Raw genomic sequence first — 15,087 nt, 5'->3', positions numbered from 1 at the left:
ACTGGCAAACAAAGTTAGCTAAACTCCAGCCCACGCTGCTAGGCACTTCCCAGACTTCAAAGCACGCAATGATTAAGACAGTGAGGTGTCTTTGGGCTTCAGCAAAACAATCCGAGGTTAAAAACTAGAAACTTACACACGAGGGGAGGACCAAAAAAAATCCCCTTTCCTATCATTTTTTGTATCTCTTCGTTCCTGGATTCGTTTTGTGTCTCAATTATTTCTCAGGTTTCTTTTAGAGCTTCTTCCAGAAACTTTCATTTTCCCCCACAGTCAGCAATCACTAATTGGCCCGTTCTGTCTCACACTAATTGCTGATGGAATAATTACCTGAAGATGCTCTAGGACAGCAAATTTACTGCTTTCCTTCCACGTGTAAAAGAATAATAATAAGACTAATTTCAGGTCCAGAGTGAAGCTACCATGCAGCACCCTTGAGAAATTTGATTCTACTGGCAATTACTTCTGCAATCAATTAAGGTTTTTACTAATTTTACTTTTTTTTTGTGCAGTTTTGCAGCTGCCCAGAATACACACTGAATCACTGCTAAATGATTTGGCTTCCCAACCCATGATGACTTCAGACCAAATGATCACATTACCACACAGATAGCGCTTTGAGTAATTGCAGACTGGTTTTTTCCTTGCCCTGCAATGCTAAGAGCGAGGTAAAGGAAAGACACAGAGAGGTTTTAGCATACTCACAGGTTCAACCAGCATGACACAAATGCTTGCTTAGTTCTCCCTTTTGCCAGACTCAGCATTTCCTTGCTTTCTATTTGACCAATGTCACCGTCACTAAACAAGATGAGGAAAGGCTTTCTGAGTTGCAAGTAGTGGGGCAGATTTTGCACGGTGATTTCTGGCTGCAAAACACCAAAACAAGAAGTTGGGGTTTAAGAGGAGCAGGGAACAAGAGAAAAGTAGGCTTTCTGCTCTTACACGAGTGGGTCAGGGGCTGAGCAAAGCTGTGGGGTTTGTGTTGAATGCAAGAATCTCTCATAATCAAACGTGGATTTGGGGACTTTGGTGCACTCTGGAAATGCCTACACCAATCCATGCCATCACAAGGCAAGTCTGAATGAGAAGCTGTGTACTTTGAGATGAATGGGTGTGAGCAGAACAACAAAGCAGGCTTCATCTGGCTCATGTGCAGGGAACAGGCCTTGTAAGATGCCTACAACAGTAGGTCTGGGAATAAAAGCACCAGGCAGCCAACTGACTCCCAGGGCCTCCTCCCAAAGGACAACACTACAAACAACAGATTTCTGGCCAGACTGTTGGCTCCAAGTCATAAAGGATAAAAACAATGGGAGAAATAATGAGCAAATGTATTTATTTTGCACGGTTCAGTGCTTCTGAAAATGACTGTTGTGGAAAAAGGACTTACAAAAATATCCAGCAATTTGTATCTGATCATCTGCACGATGTCCTGTGCACTCTGCTTGGACAAAGCGATGCCTTCCACACTCTCACCACTGTTCCTGGCAAGGAGGAGGGCAGGAGGAGACACTGCGTATTTATGGGACCTGAAAAAAATCCAGCCAACTCACACCATGTACCAAACATACACAGACTAAGTTTTAAATTAAGACAGGGGAGGTTTGGGTTCGATCTCAGGAGGAAGTTTTTCCCCCAGAGGGTGGTGACGCACTGGAACAGGTTGCCCAAGGAGGCTGTGGATGCCCCATCCCTGCAGGCATTCAAGGCCAGGCTGGATGTGGCTCTGGGCAGCCTGGGCTGCTGGTTGGTGACCTGCACACAGCAGGGGGTTGGGACTGGATGAGCATTGGGGTCCTTTTCAACCCAGGCCATGCTGTGATTCTATGATTCTATGAATTGAGCTCCATGGGCTTTGATTTTTTGTGCAGTTCTGCTGAAGTTCAGCAAATGTTACAGCAACAGACATAGCACGTGACTTTACTCTTAGCAGAGAAACCAGCCCCTCTGTTGTTCCCCAGTATTCTTTGGGTAAAAGAGTTCAAGGGCGTTAAAAGAAAAGCTGAGCAGGTGGAAACAGCAAAAATAGGAGAAGTCTGAGCAATGAAAGGGCACCGCATCAAGACGGGTGAGCAATCTTCTGGAACTTTGAGGAAGTTCACCCTAAAGACTCCAGATGTCACCAATGAGAGGAAGGGTGAAACAGAGGAAGTGAACAGCCCCAGCTGCTTCTTCTGGGGGTCTGTGGTTTATTTTTCAAGGGCCGCTGGTAATTCTTCAAAGGCTGACACCAGTATTGCTGGGGATGTCAGCCTGTGTGAGAGAGACGTGAGGGCATTTTGGGCTAAGGATTTCCTTTTCAAGGGTAATCTGGTCCGCCTGATCGCCTTTTATTGTGCATGAAGAAGATGCAACGTGGAGGGAGATGTGTTCAAATGTGCTTTAAAGCTCTTGGCGTTTGGTGTTTCAGGCCACAGAGACAAACTAGATGAAGATGAGAGCAGATAACACATTTCCGCGAAGTTCAGTTTAAATGCAGACCTTTCACTTCTCCCCTCACCGCATTTATCTGCTGGGGAAAAAACACACCCGCTGCACATCTGCTAAGGGGAGCCCAAGACCTGCACTGGTACCTTGAAAAAGAGTGGCCAGGAATGACCTTTCTGAGGCTTTCAAACCTTACGAATCCTTTGCTAACCTGTCCTTGTGTTTATCAGAGCTTTTTCAGTTTGATTTTTCTGCCTTTTTTTAGCCCATTCTGCTCATGTCTACACACTTGGTTTTGGTTTTGTTTTTCTTTTCACCAGAACCACCCCAGATCACAGAAGCAATGCAGATTCTTAACATCCATCACACTGTGACACCAAGGGAATGCCAGACACCCCAGGAACTCTTGCAGCTCACACCCCAAAGGCCAGGGCTGTACCTCACACATATTTCTTTCCCATAGAAATACACTTAAATCCAGCCCTGAGCTGTGCTGTGCCCTTCCTGCCTGGACACAAGAGCTCCTCGAGTCCAGCACGTTATTTCACAGCTCTGGTCATGGCTGGGAATCCTCTGAGCTGCTCAGGAGGTTTGTAACTTTCCTGTCGGGTGTTTTTTCACATTAACTTGCATTTGCCTTTGGCTGAGAACAGTAAAACCCAACCAATGTTTTCAATTTCATTTCAAACTTCTCCAACTCCCCAAGCCTTGAAGAGGCGCCCTGGCTGAGTCACGGCTCCAAGGAGGTGAGAACTCTTCTTCCCTGTGTCTAAATGGATTAACTCATGCTGCAGCCTTTGGTAAAGAAGCTCCCCAGCGCTGCCAGAAAACCAACAAATTCCCCACCTAATAGCTGGAGTCTAATACCCCGAAATCACCTCGGATTCTGCCAGTAACATGACCAACACCTATCAAGTGGTTGCATTGTTGCTTATGACAGCTTTCTATTTATATAGCTGGCATTAGGTGGGTAACACGAGACTCGCATTTAAATCAAAAACATTTGCAAACAAACGCTTGGCAGGAATCTAAGACATCTAAATACGTGAGAAATAAATGACTTCATTCAAAATATTTCTTCACTGGTGCTTTTTTGCACTTGTTCCCAATGGTCCAGGTGTTTGCTGAGCAAACAGTTTTGCTAAGAACATTCTTTGGTGCATTTTGTATACCTTTTCCTCTGGGGAAATGCGAGCAGGGCTCAGTTTTCTGTGACTTGGGAGCCACAAACACTTCCTTAGTGAGAGCTGAGCAGAAAGAGCAGCTTTTCTTCTCTCCAGAAGGGAAGTGAGCCCAACTCTTGCATAAGGAATTCCTGTAAGTGTTTACTTTCTACTTACACTTGAGAAGACGACCATCTACAGTAGCTTCACCCACAAATCACAGCTAAAAACACCTTCCACGGCCAAAATCCAAACTTGGCAGAATGAATATCAATACAAACTGCATTAACTATTCCAAGCAAATAGAAGCGCTCTCCAGACTACGGCTGGAGCGGGAGGATGGAGGTGTATTCCTCAGTGCGTCACCACTGACAGGACACAGACTTCTGCTGGTGCCATCAAACACACCAGGGATGTGGCACATTGCTAAGAAACCAGCTAACATGATTCACTGCTACATTAATGGCTGTTAAACCCACGCCTGCAAAAACAGACATTTGGGGATTTTTAATGCCGCCCTGATGGCTAATTCCTGATGGAAGTGAGAGGCTGGGAGAAGGTGAAGACCCCTTCTGGATCCACCTGCATTTATAAGCACTGAAACATCCCTCACAGCCTAATTCAAAGCACTTTTCCTGTTGGTGGAATGAGCATTAACGTTAAGTTAAATGCACAGACTGATGGATACTAAAGTCCCATTAGCTACAATTTGGCTTAAACTTAGGGCTGCATTTTCCAGGACCCAGACACAATTCCTACTCCACTGGTAGCCAAGAACTCCTTGGGAGAAGGCACGGGCAGCACACAGACTCTCCTTTGGTTGCTATTTGCAAATAGAGTCAACCACCAGAGCAACACTCAAATTTACACCTCTGGCTTTGCAGCATCCTCCCCCTACACCTCCCTTCCTCACCCGTCACCTCAGTATCTCCTTTTGAAGCATCAGAGCAGGGAAGACAGAAAAAGAAGGTGCAGAGAAGGCAGAAATAGGCAGAAAAACAACAAGTCTGCATTTCTTCTCAAAGGAAAGAGAGGGCAGAACTCCTTTTTTCTCCCTCACACTCTGAACCTAGCTAGAAGATTACATTTTTCCAGCCTGTTTTTACAGGGAACCCAACAGATGCAGGAGGGACTGGCAGGGCTGGAGGACTAAACATACCCAGATTGAACCTGAACAACAGGAAGGGAGCTGACAGTTCATAACAACAGGGTTAAATAGGTTGCCCGAGGAAGGGCTGTAAATCAGCAGCCCAGTCACTGCTCCATCTCTCCTTGGCAGAACCCTGAACAATCTTGGCTACTGGACTAAGTCACTTGTAGATGTTTGGGTTGCTGATAAACACTCAGCATGGGCAGAGACTCTTGCTTTAGGCAGTAGCTTTTGCTAAATGCAGGTCAGTTTGAATTGTCATCAAAGCAAAAAACAACTTACAAAGCCAAGACATCATCTTCAAAATACATCCCTGTTGTTACATGTCCACTTAAGATGCTTCCTGCCTCTGTGAACGCTTCCCTAACTGTAAAAGAGACAAAGAATCATAAATAAACAACAGAAAGAGAAGTGTCCGCTTCCTTCTGGAAGTCAAATCACCACATCTGCATACGTAACACCCTCCCACAGCAAACTGTCAGCTGTGAACAAAAACACGATTAGTGGCTGATGAGAAATGGTTGCATCTCATGGGCTACACAAGGGAAGAGTTGGCAGCAATTGAAAGGATGAGAAGGAAAGAGTTCCTGTTATGAGAGCAGCATTTTCTCCTTAGCCACCAGCACTGAGCTTCCAGGATCTGAATGACAGATACTGATGGAAAGTGAAATAAATGCCCTTGAGAACTTAAAGACCATAAGCGTTCTTAGAAACAGGAGACCAATTAAAAGGCTAAACAGAAATCTTATAAATCACAGTGACCTTTTGGAAAAGACTACCGCAGCAGTGTTAAGTGGCCAGCACTCTCTTCCTCAAGTGTCTTTTTGTCTTATCCAAACAGGAGGATCTACTAGAATCACCAAGGGTCCAAAGGCTAACTACCTTGAAGGCACACCGTGTGCCCACCACATCATGCAGTGGCAAAGAGAGGGCTTTGCCCCTGCTGTCACAGCTCAGAGAGCCCCATCATACCTTAGCAGCTGCTAAGGCCCACAACCCACCTTACAAAGCCAGTGAACTCAGAGGATGTGGATAAAAGGTGGGGGGTGGGACTCCCTTTAATCCATAACAGCTGAATCTACCTGTGCTGAGAGATTCAGAGCAGAGCCCCTGAAGGAAGCCAGCTCCAGAGCCGGTTTATGCCCTTATAAAACATCCTCAATTTTAGGCAATTAGATCTGTGGAAAAGACAAACTTCGTGAGAATATGCCAGCCATAGTGTGTGAGCTTGTAAAACACAATAAATAAAGATCAGAGCAAGAAAAAACAACGCTGCCTAAGGAGGCTGAAAATGGGGCACACTGCAGCTCTCCCACTCTTTTTATCAAGCAATTGAAAATAACAAAAAAAGGCTCTTTTCATTTATGGAAGAGTGAGAAATCTCGTGTTAGAGAAGTTAGGTTTTCCCAAGAGGTAAAGTTTCAATTCAGATACAGCTATGATGTGTGTTGTTACGTCATTGAACTAAACCCTCATTCAGACATTATTGTTACTTGTGATCATCGTGTCAAAACTGGCCAGCCCAGGCACTTGGGAGCAGTGACTCAGGGCTCAGTAAACTGCAGCTGGCTCAAAACTCTTCACTTTTTTTGTTCTTTGCCTCCGCCTTCCCAGCAGAATTCAAGGATGCATTTTTCATTGTGATCCCCTGGAAACACAAGGACTACAAGCTTTTCTTTACACCGATTTCTTTTCCAAAAGAAAGCTTGGATCCTTAAAGGAATGGCTCGTTTTGAGTTCAGACACTGCAAGAAACAACACACGCCACAGTGCTTGTGACACAGGTTGGCCAGTTAGGCTTGTGATGTCAAGCAAATCGGGGTCTGACGCTGGTTTTCAGATTTACTTGGTCTTCAATCACTTGATGTTGTTGGTGCTGACACAACAACCCAAACGATCAGACGATGAGGAATACGGACAGCTTCGCTCTGAGAGCTTCACCAACAAACCCTCTGCAAAGCGTGATGGCCCAGCTACAGGAGAAAAGGCCATGAGGAAGACTGTGAGGCAGGAAAGGACCCAGTGTGATACACAAAGAACAGGCTTAAATCCAAACATCCTCAGGAGAGCACTTCCACTGGCATTTAACTTGAAACACTCACTTGAGACGTAAGTAAGCATGTGCTCAAGTGCTGCCCTGGAGAGGCCTTGGCTGCAGGAATTCTCTCCTAAATCAGGACAACATTCAGCTCAATCCAGGCTTGCTCGTTTCATCAGGCTTGTTCCTGCTGAGATCTTCCCAACACACTCAGCTTTGCAGTTCCTTCCTATCACAGCTCCAAAACGATCAGCAATTGGGGGACGACTGGTGACAGACCCAGAACCCAACAGATAGTTCTGTGCAAGAAACCCTAAATGCACACAGTTCCACAACAGATACAGAGCACTTCTGAAAATGCTTTTTCTCCTGAAAATGATATGAGATGGCAGACTGTGTAGGATTTGGGTTCTTTTATTGAGTGAAAGTTTGAAGCTAAGCCGCTTTCGTCCTTTTGCTGCGCCTGCTGGGTGACAATGGACAGACAACACGAGATCTCAAATAAAGCGAATGGGGATCAATTATTCACCATTTCTTCTAACACAACATCCAGCAGCCAACAGAATGCTTGGGCATCAGTTACTGGAAAACAGGAAATTCACAGCCATGCATAAAATCCTCCACAGACTAAAGTCACTGCCAAGGCATGCTGTGGATACCAGGCAGAGATTCTGATTACGCTAACACAAGCCATTAGATACAAAGCAGGAGTGAGAATTCTAGACTAAGGAAGATCCTGAACTGATGATTCCTGGAGTTTAGCTCCATGCTGCCAAGGAAAGGAATCCCTCTGGACATGTAAGTCTTTTCCTAAATGTCTGCTGTTGCTCTGCTGGAGAAGATACGGGTCATGCTGGTCCTTTCTTTATTCTGCCCCAACATAACTCGGATCACGAGTTTAAGCAAGCAGTCTGTGCACAGACAAAGCCCCACACACAGCTTCAGATAATGTTTAGTGCTTGATTTACACCCAGGCTCGGCAAGCCCTACAGTGTTAGCAGAAATCTGAGGAGCACAGGTGCATTCTTAAACAACTGCCGCTCATCTCAGGACACAGCCCTAGTTCTAAACATGCTCCTGAGTAGCAAATAAACCCCTGTAAGTTCTCCCAGTTTCCAGGAAAATGCTTATTCACTGCCCTAGTAATGCTCTGCATCTCTCTGCAATTCATTTTAATTATGATTTTTTCTGACAAGACTCTTTTAGCTCAGATACACTGAGTTTCTTAATATAGTTCTCATGTGTAGTGCCAGAAAAAAATCCAGAGCTTCATTTAGCTGGGCATCTCGTTGCTCTATTTCAGTTAACTGGAAATGATGATGACATGACAGTCCAGGTAAGAGCAGGAACTTTTGCCATGAGAAAATAATTAGTAAAACTTCCAGAGAAGTCTGCAGGCCATTAAGGACAGCAGTGTGGTTTCCGTGACTCCCGGTCTGGGTTTGGTGCTAAACAGCTGGCTACAGATTTCTGCTCCCTCAGATTACCCTGCATGACACTCAACTATCCCTCAGGTTATATACTGAGAAAGCATCCCATATTTCATCTTCCTTGGCACCAGGTTGTAGATGCCACTCCAAATTGCAGACTGAGCACGCCCCAAGGGAAGAGGAAATCTTGTGGGCTCCATACAGAGCTCGTCTGGAAACCTCCAAGCCTCTTGTTTCCAAAGAAGTGCAGATCTAGATGGAAAGGAACATCTTCTGCACAGGAAACAGTCTGAGCTCACAATGCCGTTTGGATCCAGGCAGGTTCCCTGCAGAGAACTCATCTCACAGTCCACGTGCTGTCTGCAGTCCTGTCATCTGGGCTAACACAGGCACCATTACTACAGAGAATGGAATACATGCAATAAAAGGATGATTCCAGAGCCCAGCTTATGAAAAACAGGGAAAAATGTCTCAAAGTTTCTTTGAGACCAGTAAGATTTTCTGCTAAATTCCACACTTCGATACAGGCCCTCCAGAAGAAGGAAGACATGCTAGATGTTACCTAGCTTGGTGAACAAAGCCCAAATGTTTACTGGTTAGTTGCAGACATTTGATTTTGCTCTTATCTCTGAGCATGGTGGATTTCCTCTGAACCTCCTCATATGACTAAGTAGCTCTATTGCATTTAACCAATGTTTACAGGCACTCTGGGGCTTCAAAATGAAAAACAGTCTGAAACTGGCAAAGATCATAAAAACATCCCCCTTTTTAGTGCAGTAATTCCTAGAGGCAGTGGTAAATTAGAGGCTGTGGGGCTGGAAGATCCTACTTGCCCACTGTGGAGCTGACTGAAGCATCACATGACGTTCCCTTTCTAGACTGACTTTATTCCTTTTCCCTCATTAACATGTGTGACTGTCATTCTGGTGCAGCACTCTCTGCACTCTCTGCACCATTGCAGAGGTTGTGCCCACCAATCTGGATGTCCAAAGCAGGATTTCAAAGACTTGTTAGCGTGTCATTCCTATCTGATGTGAGAACTTGGCATTTTACCTTATTGCTACTTTGCTTTTTCCTTTCTTTCATATTTCAGACTGTATGTTGGTTGCAAGGATTGAGACTTCCATATTTGCAAGAAGAGTCAATGAGATAACCACCAATTCAACAGTGAAAAGGGCTTCCTTTAAGAAAGTATGCTGTGACATTACATGGGGAATACAAGAAAAGACTGATGAGTCTGGACTTGTTCAGTCAGAGGCTGAGAAGAGATTTGAGAGCAGCCCACAGCTCCTGTAAAGGGGACTTATGCTCCATGGTAAGGGGCAGGAAATACAACAGGAACAGCAGACACAAACTGTGGCTAGTTCAGAAAACACTTCTTCGTACAGACAGTTGTGCAGCCCTGGGAAAGGTCATCCATGGGATTGTTGTTTCGTACTGGTCCAAGCACAGCGTCTCCAAGGCCTGTCAGGGCTGTCACATGCTACCACAGTGGATATAGTAAACATGTCCACAGTAGCTGGCTGACAGCTAAACGTCCCCTGAGTCAGAATACAGACTGTAAGTACCACGTATGGGATTACCTGAATCTTCTACTTACAAAAACCAAGAAAGGTGGTGCCAGGCAGGTTCTGATGTGAGCAAACACTTTTGGTTCTTTAGAGAAAATGAAACATGGAGAACTTCCCAAGCATCTGGAATCATCCATCTCTGGTCAGGAATTAAATTAAAATGCTTAAGCCATAAATATCACACTCACCTTTACTTGTGGCTGTGCTGAATACTCCTAGAACCAAAGAGTGGTGATAGGATGACAGCTCAGATGGAAGCTCTCCTCTTAAATACCGTTCTGCTTCATCAATTGTTGCCAGCTTCAGAGGGCAGGAAACTTGGCTCCTATAGAAAGTCAGAGAAATAACATGGGCAGCCTTAGAATCATAGAATCACTGAGGTTGGAAAAGACCTAAAAGATCATCCAGTCCAACCGTTCACCTATTACTAATAGCTCCTTCTTCCCTTTTGGGATGAAGAAAGAAAATCCTCACAACAACTCCTCCCTAACCCAATGTGACAGCCATTTGATCTCAATAGAGAAAAAAATCAGCTGCCTCTGGGAAGGAAGGGCAACATCAAGGCACTGAAAGGTACTGGGACTGGTTATGGTGAAGAGAACAGCCCTAAGCCAAACTGGATGCTCTGAGATCCTTTCTGCACGCAGGACAGTCTGGCATCTCTCAGCTAAACTGAAGAGATCACTTGGTTTAGAATAAGGGCTTCCAATAAAACCAAAGAGGGTTTTGCCATTCATATGGACCATATTCATATATTTTGCTCTTCACCTTAGGACCATACCCCATTCCTGGACTGGGATCCATATTAAAAATAACTGAGAAAGAATTCTGTAGAGAAAAAGTGACGACAGATGGATGTGTTGTCCAAGAATAGATGAAAAGCACAGGAAGTTATTGAGCTAATTTCCAAATCGGGTCTACAACCGGATCTGACATTTTTCCAAACAGGAATTCCATTACACAGGCCATGAAGCATCCAGAACATCATCTGGTAGATGTGCCAGTCTTACTGTGTAGGGACTCATTAACAGGCACTTACAACATGATGAAGCTCGTCAGTTCTTCAGTTCCCAACATGCCATTGTACACGATTGGTTGTTGCTGTCCCTTCTTGTAAATCTTTATGGTAGGAAACTGAGTGACATTCTCTGCTGTGCAGACACCAGGCCAGTCCCAGCAGTTCACTCGAGAGAGCAAAATCCCCTGAGTTCCTAGAACAGAAAAGAAACACACACAAATAGTAAGAAAAGGAAAAAAAATAGAGAGAGAAAATGAAATGCTGGAAAAAGGGATCTATGTGAACTTCTTTGGATGCTACTGCATATATCTGTATTAACATCACTAGAACTCCTGTTTGCTTTGGTGTGCATCCTGCTGAGCCAGACGCTAACACAATGCACGTCCATGGAGCACGTCCAGGTGGGCTCCCACTGAAAAGTTACTCGATCATTCCTGGAGTGAAATGCTGCTCTGTGTAGCTGGACGTCTGAATCCAGTCCCAAAAGAAGCAATCCCTTCCAGTCCATGCTGTCTCCCTCTTGAAGTTATTCATGGACGTGCCTTACGGCGCTGAATAAAAAAGCAGTTATTTCCAGCCCACTAATGTATTAAATATTACAACAGGTGTGAACGGATTAAAACAATAGACCACAGAGAGATCAGACTCAGAGAAGTGGTGGCTTTCACTTCTCAGAAAGAAATAACCAGAGACATTCACATCTGGCTGCAATGAAACCCTGAGGCAAACATCCGGGAGTACGTATGGCAGTAAGAGCAGGTGCTGGAAATACTTTATGAATAAGGCTAAGACAAAGAAACCAGGCAGGCTGCCCTTGCTTACAGGAGGAAAAGAGGGAAAATAAAGCTTGGCATGAAAGAGGCTGATGCACATGGGGAGGAACAACCCCAGACACCACCCCATGCTGGGGGCCACCCAGCTAGAAAGCAGCTCTGCAAAAGAGGACCTGGGGGTGCTGGTGGATAGTAAGTCAAACATAACTAGTCCTATGCTGCTTCTGCTAAGAAGGCCAATGGCATCTTGGGCTGAAATACACAAAACAGGTCAAAATGACGTCATATTTCCCTCTGCTCAGTGCTGGTGAGGCTGCACCTGGAGTTTTGAGCCCACTTCTGGGCTCCTCAGTGAAAGAAAGACCTGGACATACTGGAGAGAGTCCACTAAGGGGCACAGGAATGACTAAGGGACTGGAGTCCATCTCCTGTAAGAAAAGACAGAGAGAGCTGGGGCCACTCAGCCTGGAGAAGGGAGGGTGCAGAGGATGGAGCCAGGCTCTGCTCAGTGGTACCCACAGCCAACGAAAGAGGCAATAGGCAAAACCTGGAACACAGGAGGATCCTGAGGACCTCCAGAGATCCAACCAAAACCATTCTGTCATTCAAGGCTTTTTTATTTATTGAGGTGCCTAGTATTGAAAAGTATCTATTTTACCTAAAACATGGAGCTTAATACACAGTGAGCAGTTAAAAGTCACATAAACCAAGTGCAATTCAATCTGGCAATCTGATGGCTTTCACTCTGTTCTACTTACGCAAGTTGCTCATCTCCAAGCTACTAGCAGATACTTCTAGGCCCCTAAGTAAGAGGCTGGGGTCTCAAAAGTAGGGAACTAAGAAAGTAAGAGTGCTAGGGAACCATAGAGCAGTCAGTCCAACTCCAGTTCCTAGGACAAGTAATAAAAAAGCCTTTTAAGGGCCACATCAATGTGATAAAAAGGGACCTGTAAGCAGTGAAACAGACAAATGCTGTTCTGCATACTTTCAACAAACCCAAGACAGAGCCTGTAACTTCAGCATGTCCCTGTCAGCTGTCCTTTCATCTGCAGTGAAAGCCAGCATGTGCTGCTGTTAATCCACTGCTAAGCACGTGCTAACTGGCCAGCAGCTGAAGTGATCACTGGCCTCACTAGCATCCTGGCTGGCTGCCCTGCCTGACCTGCCTCTTACCTACCTGCAGGCTTGACCAATGGCAGCAGAGCTGCGTACAGTCCTCAGGCCATACATCGTTCATGCCCACTGCAGGAATGCAGTATCTCAGACATCTTCACTACATTTGTTTGAACAAGAATCAACAGCTGCATGGGAAAGATGGGAAGAAACGCTGACACAAGGACACACGTGGAGGCAGATCGTTGCAAGATGTTGTGTCCATCAGAAACCAGGGCAAGGGCAGATGGTGAGGATTTGCCAGGAAGAGTGCAGCAGATAAAGCAACCGAGCTTTCTTCTCTCTCTGCCCTGGGTTTGATTCTGATCACTGCTTTCACTAGAGGCCTGGGAGATAATAAAAAACACACACATCCAATCCGCAGGTGATCCTAGGCTCAGAGGGGCAGAAAGATCTGAAGGGCAAAGTGTAAATGAAAGCAACATTCTGTAATGAGGAACAGGATGGACATATATCATTAGCGTTGCAGATAAGGGCAATGCTCACCCTTGGATGAACTCTCAAGAGCATCTGCAAAATATGAAAGAAAAAGGATGCTCTTCTATTTTTTCTGGTGAGGCTTTTGCAGAACCCATCCAACCTTCATGCAAGATTAGAGAAAATCTAAGCAAGAGAGGAGTTTAGAAGACATGTGGTGCTTCTTTCTAACAGAAATTGCCTGGGAAAGGGAAACAATAAGGTCTAAGAATATGCAAAGTCTGCTCCAGAGGTGACGGTGAGATCTCCCTCTGCTGCCAGCAACAAATTTATCCCCAGGCAGAGAGGCTTGACCAAGTATTAAATGCATAGGCAAGTCTTAGGCAGAATAGCTACTGAAGGCTTTTACTCACAGGTTAGACATTTCTGTCAGGGATTGGCAAGGCCCCCCAAAGACAGAGGTGAAGACACAAGTGACCTCCACGTGATTTCCCATTCCAAAGCTCAGTATCCTTCACATCTCACCAGACCATTTTACACAGCTTTCTTTTTCAGCTCTGCTTTGCAGCTCTCTGACAGGAGGAGCTCACCGCTGTTCTGCCTTGTGTCAAATGTATGGACAGAAGAAGCAAGTAGCAGCACAGAGCTACCAGTCTGCAGTTCCACTCAGACAGTCCAGAGCTGTCAAAACACTCCAAGAGAGCAGAAATGGTTTGTGTCATTCTCCAGGCTGTGAAATAACAGCTCAATTTAAAAGCCTGCCCTGGGATTTATTTCACACCTCTGATCCGGTATGGCTGGTTCTCATCAACTGTTACCACATCATTTTGTGTCTTGCCCAACTCGGGATAAAAAACGGCACGCAAACAGAGCTTTGATGTCTTGTTACAACTGCAAGGCTCCTCTCAGGGTCCTCCAAATGGAATTGTAAGTATTCGGATACCACCTCGGGGGATTACGTACCAAAAGTGACCAAGATCCCCCAAGGAAGCCCCAGCTGGCACGAGGAAGGCTGTGTATGGGATGATCACTCCGCCATCCCAAGCTGTACCATGTTATTAATTGCCAAACACACAGAACAGCAGTTTCAGGAGTTGAGTAATTCAGCAAAACACAGCACAGCGCTGTGGTCATTGTCGAGCTGCTGGATGGGCTGAAAGTTGAAAGAGAAACATGGGATACTTCCTTTCTATGGTTTTAGGTGCTATTCAAACTGGCAACAGAGAGAACTTCTGTTTTAAGGGTCTTCTAAAACCAGGACAAGGCGATCATCAAAGGCTACAAGGAATGGTGCAGGATATGCAAAATAAACAAGGCTCCCTTAAGCAGCCAGTCCTTTGGGGAGCAGGACTGGCACTTTCAACTTTGAGAGCTGGTCTGAAGTCTACAAGATGAAAGAGAATTAAGATACATGTGAAGTGTTGCACTTCAAGAGGAGGAATCCAGTACAGAAAGGGAAATGACTACCTGCACAGCATCACTGCAGGAAAGCAAATGAGAGAATCTCACAGCCCACCAGCTGTTGATGTCTTACACATGTAATGTATGTGATAACAGAAAATGAATGGCATTTGGTACTCTGACAGATCCTGGGTCAGAAGGTCCCCTCTCAGACTTACACCACAGCTTTGGGGATGGAAGCAGAGTTCAAAAGGGATTTGACAATCTGATCTCTGGTGACAGCAATAGGACCCGAGGGAACAGCATGGAGCTGCATTAGGGAGGGTCAGGTTGGGGGTCAGGAAAAGATCCTTCGCCAGAGGATGGCTGGCCTGGAACAGACTGCCCAGAGCAGTGGTCACGGCCCAAGTCGAAGGAACATTTGGACAGTGCTCTCAGAATATAGGGCTGGGTTTTGGGCGGCTGTGTGGAGCCAGGAGTTGGACTCAGTGATCTTTGTGGGTCCCTCCCAATTCAGGATATTCTG

The 15,087-nt window shown here is 45.4% G+C and overlaps 1 protein-coding gene across 2 annotated transcripts in view; it reads right to left on the bottom strand.

Annotated features, from left to right (window-relative positions):
- Positions 1–15,087, bottom strand: part of TXNDC16 (thioredoxin domain containing 16) — a 41,457-nt gene that overhangs the window by 4,208 nt on the left and 22,162 nt on the right. For both annotated transcript variants that reach the window (XM_072338781.1, XM_072338780.1), the window contains exons 14-18: positions 10,819–10,990; positions 9,968–10,104; positions 5,023–5,107; positions 1,391–1,529; positions 706–866 (exon numbers count right to left, since the gene is read on the bottom strand). In XM_072338781.1, coding sequence (XP_072194882.1) covers positions 706–866; positions 1,391–1,529; positions 5,023–5,107; positions 9,968–10,104; positions 10,819–10,990 — 694 coding nt within the window. The remainder of the gene's footprint in view (positions 1–705; positions 867–1,390; positions 1,530–5,022; positions 5,108–9,967; positions 10,105–10,818; positions 10,991–15,087) is intronic.

The sequence above is a fragment of the Excalfactoria chinensis genome, chromosome 5, assembly GCF_039878825.1.
Source record: "Excalfactoria chinensis isolate bCotChi1 chromosome 5, bCotChi1.hap2, whole genome shotgun sequence".
NCBI classification, from domain to species: Eukaryota; Metazoa; Chordata; class Aves; order Galliformes; family Phasianidae; genus Excalfactoria; species Excalfactoria chinensis.
This window is presented reverse-complemented; position numbering and strand designations above follow the sequence as displayed.